General features: G+C 46.5%; 1 protein-coding gene across 2 annotated transcripts in view; it reads left to right on the top strand.

The window, feature by feature from the left end:
* The first annotated feature begins 4,582 nt into the window (after positions 1-4,582).
* Positions 4,583-12,104, top strand: part of plpp3 (phospholipid phosphatase 3) — a 36,593-nt gene continuing 29,071 nt past the window's right edge. The window contains exon 1 of one of the 2 annotated variants that reach the window (XM_066691998.1): positions 4,583-5,119. In XM_066691998.1, coding sequence (XP_066548095.1) covers positions 4,978-5,119 — 142 coding nt within the window. In that variant the 5' untranslated portion in view covers positions 4,583-4,977. The remainder of the gene's footprint in view (positions 5,120-12,104) is intronic. The other variant, XM_066691997.1, reaches the window with a different exon arrangement.

Genomic DNA, 12,104 nt, shown 5'->3' with positions numbered 1-12,104 from the left:
GTCCCGCACCGAGACCCTCTGACGCGGGACGCGACCCCCGCGAAACAGCGCCACCGCATTGTGCGCGCAGCACGGCTTTCATTACTGAACGTGTAGCCTGTGGCTTCATTTATTCGTTTATTTCAACATGTATGTATTCATCTGTTGGTTTCGCAGCGCGACACTGTATGGAGTTCCAGTCTTCCAGAAAGAGGGAGAGAGAGACTGATTTTATTTTTACTTTATATATATGTCGTTGTTGTTTTTGAATGTATTTACACCTGTATCGTACATGCTTTGGCAATACATGTATGAACATGTCATGCCAATAAAGAGAGAGATAGAATGAACTTCCAGTAATATAATATAATACAGTATAATATAATATAATATAGTATAATCTAGTGTAATGCACTGGTTGCACTAGCAGCGCATGTTGATGACGTGTTACTTGCTGGTTACACCCGTGTTAATGTTGAGACGCGTCTGTGACGTCACCGCTCGCTTTCGGGGGTCCTGCAGGCTGTTTCGGGGGTCTGCTGTGGCTGAAGTCCGGCTGTGTGTCCCTGGGTCGGACACTAGAGGGCGCCACACGCTCGGGTTGTGAGGTTCTGGTAAAAGCCGCACTGACTGGTTTCCAGTCTCGTCTGCACAGTCAGATCACGACCAACCCGGACAGCGTGGTGAGTGCAGCGCAGCAGTGAGCTCTGACAGGATGGCAGCGGCGTGCAGGAGCGCTCTGGACTCTGGAGGGTCGGGGGTCCGTCCCTGGTGGGGGACACTGCTGTTAAACATGTGGTAAAGTATAGTTTACCATGGCACGCTCCACACTTCACTCTGGTTTACCATGGCACAGTCCACACTTCACTCTGGTTTACCATGGCACAGTCCGCACTTCACTCTGGTTTACCATGGCACAGTCCGCACTTCACTCTGGTTTACCATGGCACAGTCCGCACTTCACTCTGGTTTACCATGGCACGCTCCACACTTCACTCTGGTTTACCATGGCACAGTCCGCACTTCACTCTGGTTTACCATGGCACAGTCCACACTTCACTCTGGTTTACCATGGCACGCTCCACACTTCACTCTGGTTTACCATGGCACAGTCCGCACTTCACTCTGGTTTACCATGGCACAGTCCACACTTCACTCTGGTTTACCATGGCACGCACCACACTTCACTCTGGTTTACCATGGCACAGTCCGCACTTCACTCTGGTTTACCATGGCACGCTCCACACTTCACTCTGGTTTACCATGGCACAGTCCGCACTTCACTCTGGTTTACCATGGCACAGTCCGCACTTCACTCTGGTTTACCATGGCACAGTCCGCACTTCACTCTGGTTTACCATGGCACAGTCCGCACTTCACTCTGGTTTACCATGGCACACACCACACTTCACTCTGGTTTACCATGGCACAGTCCACACTTCACTCTGGTTTACCATGGCACAGTCCGCACTTCACTCTGGTTTACCATGGCACGCTCCACACTTCACTCTGGTTTACCATGGCACAGTCCGCACTTCACTCTGGTTTACCATGGCACAGTCCGCACTTCACTCTGGTTTACCATGGCACAGTCCGCACTTCACTCTGGTTTACCATGGCACGCTCCACACTTCACTCTGGTTTACCATGGCACAGTCCACACTTCACTCTGGTTTACCATGGCACAGTCCGCACTTCACTCTGGTTTACCATGGCACGCTCCACACTTCACTCTGGTTTACCATGGCACAGTCCGCACTTCACTCTGGTTTACCATGGCACGCTCCACACTTCACTCTGGTTTACCATGGCACAGTCCGCACTTCACTCTGGTTTACCATGGCACAGTCCGCACTTCACTCTGGTTTACCATGGCACAGTCCGCACTTCACTCTGGTTTACCATGGCACGCTCCACACTTCACTCTGGTTTACCATGGCACAGTCCGCACTTCACTCTGGTTTACCATGGCACGCTCACTCCTGCACTGTGGACTGTGCTCTGCCGGAACATGACCTTTTGCTCAGCACTGACTATATATGTTCCCTACGGTAGTGTGGTTTAGTGTAAATAGTGTAATAGTGTAGTGTAATAGTAACTACACACTGCTCTTCAGTATATGACACAGTTATACAGTGTTGTATACGCATTATATATGACACAGTGGTTGAAATGTAAATGTCAAAGTACTGGTCTGGAAGAAAAATAAACGGTTGTTGTTCCTGCAGCCCGTGTTAACTGTTCCACCTCCGAGAAAGAATCACGTGTTTTATTTAATACTTTAAAGTCCATAGAGACTGAAATACACACCTCAAATTACAAAAGCATGCAACTTCAGGCATGCATCCATCCCTACACTGACATTGAAATCCACACATTTAATAACAAGCATTTAAACTACAAATGCACACCACAATCTGAAGCCTACTGATGTAGCTTGGAAGCCTTCAAAGTTGCATGCAACTTCTAGTTATATATTATTAATAATAATAATAATTATTATTATAATAATAGATATAATTTGCCAAAGTACAGCATGTTTGGCATTTTTTGAGAAGTGCCGGTATGGCATACTGTTGTTTTCCAGCCCATTTCCACCACTGCATGTAGATATTATTCATTACACATTGTATGGTGCTTCTGGGGATTTATATCGATTATAGATAAATCATTACTGTACCGTACGTTAGAAAAGCACCATCAGCCCATATCAGCCCACTGCTGGATGAAGGCCTGCCCAAGGTGTCTCCACACCAGTTTATGATTTCATCTTACCATCTTTAATGTGGTCACCATCCAGACCTATATGTATGTGCTGCAAGCTCGAGTATGTGTATGTAAGCATGTGTGTGTCTGTGTGTGTGTGTTATATCACACTAGACAGTAGGAGCGGCTTCTATTTCAGCTCAGTTTACAGTGGTTGAGACTCAAGAAGGAATGAAAAACAAGCTACGCAGTGCTGCAGTTATATATTTAAGATCAGTGTTACACCAATATGGACGGTGTTGCCAAATACACAGACACTAAACACAATATAGCGCCACGCAGCAGCAGCACAGCAGACCCAACTGTGGTCGCTGGCGGATCGGAGTGAGGGTGTCCGCGGTGCCGCTAGGGGGCGCAGTCGGCGTGTTCATTGGTTCATGGAGTCCAGTGTACTTGTTATCAGAAATAACAGCAGGTCTTGGTAAAATGTGTAATAACTTTCCGTTGTTGTTGGCTTCCCTTTCAAAGACGGCATCGGGGCTACTTTTCAAAATGCGAACATGAGACAGGAAAGGTATCCTTGATATCAGCATATGTGTTAAAAAGCACTGTGATCAAAACCAATGAAGGCACACAAACGCAGTATTGATGGTATATTTACTTTAATTGGCATTTATTAATTTTGAGTAATAAAAAAGTGCATTTGTTCGTTTTCAGGACGATAAATAAACAGAAATACTCCGAGATGAACGCAGGCGTTGCACTTTTCAACAGTACAGTAGCTTTGTGGTAAATAAGTAAATGTAATTATAACCAAATTAGTCGATACAACTAACACACAAACAAACACAAAGTCCGGTTATTTTAACTGTTTTCATCTTCATTTTGCAAAAGTGCCAGTCCATTCATTACAGCAATACATTACTATCATACGTCCTGCGTTACTAGTAATCATTTTGCTGTCCCCTCTCCCCTCGCCTTTGACTGTGACCTGATATCTTTCACAGTCCAGGATGTGAGACATGATATTGTATAAACTTGTAAAATTATTATTATTATTATTATTATTATTATTATTATTATTATTATTATTATTAATATTATTATTATTATTATTATTATTATTATTATTATTATTATTATTATTATTTGTCTTTCTTGGCAGACGCCCTTATCCAGGGCGACTTACAACATAAGTGCAAAAATGTATTATGCTCTGAATTGCTTTGAATTTAATGTAAATGTGTAATGTTTGATGCATTGAACTGTATTTTTGAACTCTGTATTGCGCTTATATTTTGTAAGTCGCCCTGGATAAGGGCGTCTGCCAAGAAATACTATTACTACTACTACTATTAATAAACTGCGATATTCATATAAGCCGCATAGTAAAATCGGAAATAGTAGTCATAGTCATTTTCAGACATATTTCTGTATGTTTGTAGTTGCTCTAATGTGTCACCTAATAGGGTATATCAGATCATCTGCGCATGTAAGTTATTTTAAAAACACAATTAAGAAATTGATACAACTAAATATGAGTACTAATATGACAGTAAAAACAGTGAAAACACTCTTACGCATATGATTCTGTTTTATCCTGCATTATTCTTGTTATTATTATTTGTATTATGATGAATATGTCATTACTGTTGTTATTACATTATTATCATGAACCATCATCATCACAGTAGTAACAGTATTCGTTCATTGTCTTCATTATTTCCAATCAATAATAACAGTAATAACCCAGTCCTGTGCTGTTAGTACTTGGCCACAGCCGGTGGGAGTGCTAGAGAACTATCCAAGTCTGTCCCCCAAAATCAGGAGACATTTTTTTGGTTTTCCCTTCCTTCCTTCCTCTAATATGGAGTCGAGGATGACTGGTGGAGCCGGGCGGTGAAGGGGGCTGAGCCTGGAGTTGGGGGGTGACTTTAAGAGTAAAGGAGGAGGAGGACGAAGACGGATTCATAAAACTGGAGAGCAGCCGCAGTCGGGCAGAGCTTGGCAGCAACTCTGAGCCTTTAGGACGGACGGGAATTGCACTGAAAGCCTTCACTCCGGCCAACAGCATCAACACCGACGCGTCTCCAAACTGCGCACACACGGGCTGCTCCACCGGCGCCGCAGCTCACTGCGCTCACTTTATGCCGCTTTGCTTTGCGCGTTTGTCGCGATAAACTTGGCTTTTTGTGTCGTGGTTCGCGGTGCCTTTAGACGCCTCTTTTCGGGACCGTGTCGTTTTCCGCTGCTGAGTCTTGGATTGTAACTCAAGAAAGAGAAAGATATCCGATGCAAAAGTACTTGTACGAGAAGGCGATGGCACCAGAAAGCAGAAACGGGGGCAACGCCACGTTAAACAACAACAACAATGGCAGAGGCCACAGCAAGAGGAAGATGCTCATCTGTTTAGACCTCTTCTGCTTGATTTTGGGTGAGTATCCGTTGAATTGTGTCCTGATGTCCCTATAGAGACGTGTGCATGCAATGGATATACTTTGGTGTTCTTGTGTCATATAGCTTGCAGTATGTTGAGAAAGGATGATAACTACATGCAATAATAATAATAATAATAATAATAATAATAATAATTGATACATAGGTTCCCTAATGTGACAACATGCAACTGCAGTCAAGTTACTGCGATGTGTACAAAAGTGCAACTGTTGCAGTCTGGGTGATGAATCGGGTCGGGCTTGTGGAGATAAGTTTCTGCATTGGAAACACAACCCCTAAAAGTCCCATTTCTACGGATGTAGCTCAGGGAAATCAGTCTGTCCCTGATGGCGAGGTTGTACGTGGGACCTGGTATCCGCAATGCCAGACACTGGGACAGCAAAGCAGAAAATGCTGATGTTTTGCTGATGAGGTTCGCTCCGGTGCTGCACTGATTTGCAGGCTCAGTCTGTGGACCAGGGCGCAGGAGGCGGCAGCGGACGTATGTTGTCACTGAAACAAGCCAGCTGGTGGTTGTGTGTTTATATATATATGTTCGTTTATTGACAAAAGTGCAAACAAAAAACTCAATAAAATGAAGTTGTCTGATGTCACCTCACCAGTGAAGAATCTGCCCCGTTTGTTTTTGGGGACACCAGGTCAGTTTGTCACTTTTGCAGGAGCCCCAGTCATTTGGCAGATTGTCCCGCAGTGTTGATCATTTCGGCACTTGAACTTCAATGGCCCGCAGGGGTTTTTAGTTGCTTTTTTAATTATCAGTTGAGAGCAAGAGTATAACGCCGTTTCATGTCTTATCTGTGCTGGAGCCACGGAGGTGCCATCCCCGCCCGGCTCCCTGATATGGCAGCGGGTCACATGAAACAGGGCATCTCGGTTTATGCAACATTGTGTCTCACAGCTGCCCCTCCTCCACAGAGTCTGGAGACCCGGCTTAGCACCTCTCCGGTGTAGCAGTCCGTCTCTGAGCCAGTGTCTGTCCACTAGGAGCAGGGAGACGTCAGTCAGTCAATATGTCTCTTCTACATATTTACATACAGTACTGGGCTGTCGGGTGGGTGTAAAAGTGGCAGCTTTGCCCCTCCCGAGCTCTAGACACGTTTGTTGCCCCCGGGATGCAAACAACTGGATTACTGTTATACAGCGGGCCCTAGCATCCCCCGGGGGGTGAAATGTTTGGACACCGAGTCTTTAAATAGTTGTTAAAGCCCTTTAAATAGAACCAGCACCGTCCTCACCGCCACATAATGTCTAGTTCACCTTGTTTAATGTATAGGGACTGTATGTCTCTGCCCTGTCATTCGGCTGCATGTGTGGGCAAAGAGGGTCTGTTTGCCATCTATTTATTTATTCATTCAAAGAGCCAAAACAAAGTAGTTGTGCGTGTTAAGAGCATTATAATTATGTTCATCAGAGGTGTGACAGCAGCTTGTGTTGGCCAGCAGACCTGCAACACTTTGCAGGATTGTGGAATATGTCAATTTGTAATATTTTGCAACACTAACACAAACATCATCATCGTCAGCATCAAAGGCATAGTTGGCTGTCATGTGGCACAGGTCTCGAGATGCGTGGGCACGGCTGGGCTCCAGGGTGATTCAGGGGTAAGGGAGGTGGTGATGGTTTCATTGGCATCGCTCTCTGCCCGTAACTCATTCCAGGGGAGCAGCGCTGGGTCACCGATCCCTGCAGGGCGGCAGGGGATTGAGAGACACCAGCCAGCATTACACATCCGTTCACAATTTGTGTTCACATTCTCTCTGCAGAGTTTAGTTTTACTCTGGCAAAGTGTTTGCTGTGGAAACCTGTCTCTCTCTGTCCCGGCTGCGTGCTTCGGGTCCTGTGTTGTGCCGTTGTGTTTTGGTTCTGTTCTTGTCTGGGGTCCTGGTTAGAGTCGCTGAATTCGAGAGGAGGCAGTGAGCTTCACGCTAATTAACATCTGGGCAAACACAAGACCCCTGCAAAACTGCTGTTTAAGAGTCCTTGAGAAAACCCTCGCAGCTGCAAAAAGGAATAATTAAATTAATTTAAAGTGATTAAGTTTTGGGGGTCTGGACCCTTAAGCGTAAGCAGGTGTAGGTACGGCCATGCTGGACACATTAGCTCAAGTGTTTTCAGGCTAAACTTGATCTAAGTCTTTAATTCAGCGGGCATTCAGACAGATGCACGGGGTGATGTTTGAGAAAGCGATCAGGTGATTGCAATAACATGTGATATCCTGTACTACAAAAACATTCCCTTTCCCAGCATTAGAAACAGTAATTGAGGAAAAAAACTCACAGGGATCTCTGCGTTGTTGTTTTCTTTGCAGACTTGATTGGATGTGCATCTTTCTAGGCTTTGCAAAGTCTCACCCATTAACAAAAAAAGACATTACAGGGTTTAGATCCGTGTCTGGGTTACATCCCAGTAATAAAGAGGATTTCAGGAGATTCTAGGTCATTTTCTCAGCTCCACTTCCCCCGCTTGTAATCAAAGAGCGCTAAGCCTCCCATCAGATAATGAAATGGATGAATCCTAATAATCAGTCCTTGTCATTCAGAGAGACGACCCCCCCCTTGTCCTGTCAGTCTTTGATTATTATTATTATTTTTTCATATTTATTTTTACTAAATGTCCTGCCCTGAACCCGACTCGAATGCCGAGCGATTGATGCTGTGGGTGAAACCCCCGTCTCGGACACGGCCCGAATGCTGGGTCTCTGTCTCTCGGCCAGGCATCTGGTCCTCATTACGGGGGGGCTGATGTTTCACAAGGCAAAACATTACAGCTTTCTGTTTATGTTCTTAGGGGAGCCGAGCCCCGGCGCTTCACATTAGTAGCTTCGTTTTCTTTTGCTTTGCTTTTCTTCCCTCTCTGTCCCCCATTTTTTTTTTGTGGGGGGATAATTGAGGATTATTAGGATGCCCTCTCCTGAAATCACACCTACTTAAGTTGACTGATGGAATATCTTCATTTTTAAATTATTTTATTGTTTTACTTCTAAAATAACACATCTGCAGATGTTCAATTGTTAAAAAATGGGTCTTAAACCAGAATTCAGATACATGATGCATTTTGAGCAACAGTAGCTGTTAATTAAATCTGATTTGTATTTGTAATATAATGATGTTACTGGATGCAATAAAAAAGGTTTTAAGGGGTAGTTTTTCTCTTCCTCGGGTCACTGCGCGCTTGTCATCGTTTCTCTGCCCTCCGTCAGCTCCTCATTCCTGCCTGTGGGATTATTTATTATTGTATTTACATTCGATCTCCAGTTGAGGACTTGGGCGTTGAATCGGGGCTGTCAGAGTCTAGCGGAAGGCAGGCTTAGTGGGTTCGAAGTTTATGATATCTGCAGGAGACGCGATTCAGTCTGCGCCGGGACTCAAGTCAAGGTTGGACCCTTCGGATCTAGCTCACCTGACCTGAAACACGGGTGTCTGTCTTCTCTAGCATCACTCTTAAGATCTAATACCGTGACCCTCAATACCGTGGCTCTCGTAGAGCTCTATGAGACGAGGCAATGAAAATAAAGGAGTGAAAGTAACCTCCTAACTCACACAAACTGCTTAAGAGGCACTTAAACCCACACAACGGCTCCGTCGGCATGATAGGAACGTTTTCACGACGATGATAATTAATCGATGTTTGTTTTCGTTGGATGGAGTCGTCCGTTTGAAACGTCACCCCCTGAAACCTCAGCCGCTGAAAAATACATCCTCAAAGTAATTTCCCAGCGTGTGTGTGTCGGTATGAAGGCTGTTCAACTTCCACAAAGTCATCCTTATCCAGTGCAGCCCCTTTCCCTTCTCCCTTTACCTCCGAGCTACTCTGGCCGCCCCGGTCTATAAATATTTTCCAGGATTTCTGACATTCCTCGTCTCCAGTGGGCAGGGAACTTGCTTGATGTGACATCTGGTGCAATTTGGACGTGTATGCATAGAGGTGGGGGGGGTGGGGTTCAGGAAAGGGTGGAATAGGTTAAAAAGGAGAAAATAAAACGTCTGCTCTGGGTTGAGAGGTGCTCAGAAACGCGACACTCTGCCGTCCAGCCCAGCCTGTTTCCCTTGCGTGTTTAATCGGCAAATAATTGCCCAGACCCCTGCAAGGCCCTTCTTATTTTTGAAGTAAGGGAAGATGTACAGCAATGTAGAGGGAGTATAGCCCCCGGCCCGGCCTGCGGTGGACCTGTGCAGCCGTAAAGGGGATGTAGTTCCTCTGCAGGGACAGCGGATAGTAAACATTGCCGTGTCTTTCCACTGTAGTAATCGGCCCGTTCCCACTATACAATTTCCTGTAGAGTCACGGCCACAGAGCCGCACGTGGCCTGCCTTGTAAAACTCATGTGCCGTGTGTACATCGGCGCTGTTGTGAAGTGGAGCGGGGCTGGAGTTAAAAATAAAGTTTTCCGTGTGTTCTTCCAATGGCAATTGTGTGTGACGGCCCCACGTGTCCCCCCCCCACCCCGATGCGGCTCAGGAACTCGCTACACTGCATGTCGCTGGGCCGAGGATGAGACCCAGCCGGAGCCCCCTGGCCGAATAGCACAGTCCCCTTTCACGACCGTGCCAGCGATGTGCCCGTTTCACACAGATGCCGTCCGCAGCGTGTCGGTTTAAACACGCCTTCTGGTTTTGAGGCTGGTTACTAAATGACTAAATTATATACCTATGAGGTTTGTGAGGGAGAACAGAGTTACTTAACATGCCAATTAACCGGGTATTTACAGCAGCCATATGGAGTCTCGGTATGTTTTGGGTCGCTCGGGCCCACGTGGCCGTCCTGTGTCACGTACGGAGGGTCTGTTGGATCTGCGTTATCTTGTGTGCGCCCTGGAACCGTTGCACCAGCACGGCCAGCACGTGCTTTCAGCTTTTGTAGTTTCCACCTCAGACGGGACTCGATGTTAATCTTGCGAAGGCGCTTGATTTTTTTTTTGGTAGCATAACAAGTCTTCTGCTGTGTCGAGTTGCCCTGCGCTGAGACTCTGGTCTCATTCTTGTCTGCTGTACCAACACTGTCCATCTCGACCGCAGTGGCCTCACTTTCACCCCCCCCCCGCCAGCTGTTGCTGAGGTTTCAGTTTCACTCACAGCAGCACTTTTTTGGTTTGGTCATCTTCTGTGCTAGTTATTTTGCAGTTTCTGTCAAGTCTTATTTTAAAACACTTTCTGTTTATTAGGATTCTCTTTATCTCTCTCTCTCTCTCCCTCTTTCTGTATCTCTGTATCTGTCTCTCTCTCTCTCTCTTTCTCTCTTCGTCTCTCACTTCTGTTTTCTCATGATTGATTCATTTGCGAATTCTCTAAGATCCTCTGTTTGGACATCGAAGACTGACCTCCTCTGACCAGTGACCCGAGGTCAGTTTCTGCTTTTCCCTAACAAAGAGGTTTTGATGTCTTGCCTGCGTTGGCCGAGCCTCTCACCGGCTTCACCCCCGATGTGACACACGTGGGATTAGGTCCAGGTAGCCCCGCATTCCTCGTCTAATTAGCCAGCGTCTGAGAGAGGAGCCCTCCGCAAACACCTCCCTCCCAGAGAAGGCATCTCTTAATTACCAGCGACAGTGGGGCCTGTTGTGGAGTTCGCGGCGATTGATTGATTGATCTCATCTTGATTGGGGGCGGCTCGCGCGTGTTGTCTTTTCAGGTCTGTGTATTGAAGTCAAAGGTTAACGTGTTGTAGGTTTAACAATCCAATTATGCACTTATTTATTATTTTAATCCCTTTGGGGAGAAGAAATCTAAGATAATGCTTCATCTGTGAAGGAGCCGCGCAGAGCTCGGTCACACACGGAGAAGATGAAGTTCAGCGTGGCTCTCCTGCATCGCTGGGCTACATCCTCTCTGTCTGCATCCCAGGGGGCTCATTCTGGGTCCCACACAGCAGCTGGGGGCGCCGAGAGAGGCTCGCTGACAGGCACAACGCCTCCTTTTGTGGCGTCGCAGGCACTGAATGACTTTCTCTCGCAAAGTGCAAATGGCCCCCTGTGGCTTTGCTGGCGTTGCTGTACTTGAAGCCTTTTCTTTTTAGTTTTTCCCCCTCGCCTGCAGCTCTGTGCTGGGATTTGCCGCATAGCGTGCCAAGCTCGGCCTTTCTCTTGAAGAGAAGAAACGGCTGTATTGTGAGTTTACGGTCAATCCATGCTGCAGAGGGGAATTGTGTCATGTTTTGGGATCTCAGTGCTGGGGTTGTGGAGTAACTCTTGAGTCATTTCAGTCAACAGAACCGCATCCAAACTGTAAATAATGAGCGCAAACTTGGCTGGAGATGAGCAGCTCGGCAGCGTTTCGCCAGTTCAGGCCCTGGCGTTTGTTTCTGATGTCATTTTCTCCAGTTTCTCCAGCCTCTCCCGTTCCTGTGGGTCATGCTGTTTCTGTCAGGGCTGGTCGTCCCAGTGATTGCGTTTCCCCCGATCGGTAATGGCCCTGATTACGCTGTCCGTGACGAGGACAATGGGCTCGGGACCGCAGTCTCCGCTCAGACACAGACAGGACATCCCGTTCGCTTTAGAGGAGAAGAATGAATGGGGGGCACAGAAAGGAAGAAGAACGGTGTTCTCTGGGGTCAGCGGCCTGGGTGTGTCGGCTTTATTTGCCCAATCGATCAATCTTTGCAGGAGGTTTAGTTCTTAAGGAACAATATCAACACTTACACAGTTTTGTTGAGTTTCTACGAATCATCAGTCGGCACCGGGCATGAATATTAAAATCAGAAGGAATTTTGTTTATTTAAAAAGGTGTATTTTATATTTTTTTCCTTTCCTCAATCGCTCGGATATATTGTGCGGTGATTTAGTGCAGGAAAGCTAGCAGGCATCCATTACCTGGAAACTGCAGGCGGGTCAGAGCCGGGGGCTTTGAAGCCAGCCTGATTTATTGGCATCGTGACGGATGGAAAACAGTGCAGTCTGCGACCTGACACGGGCCGCGTCTGACCGCTCACGAGAAGTGCTCCCACCATAGCTGTGGACATTTCAACAC

The sequence above is a fragment of the Amia ocellicauda genome, chromosome 19 (genome assembly GCF_036373705.1).
Source record: "Amia ocellicauda isolate fAmiCal2 chromosome 19, fAmiCal2.hap1, whole genome shotgun sequence".
In the NCBI taxonomy this organism is placed as follows: Eukaryota; Metazoa; Chordata; class Actinopteri; order Amiiformes; family Amiidae; genus Amia; species Amia ocellicauda.
The sequence above is the reverse complement of the archived record's forward strand: the minus strand, read 5'-3'. Positions and strand labels throughout refer to the sequence as shown.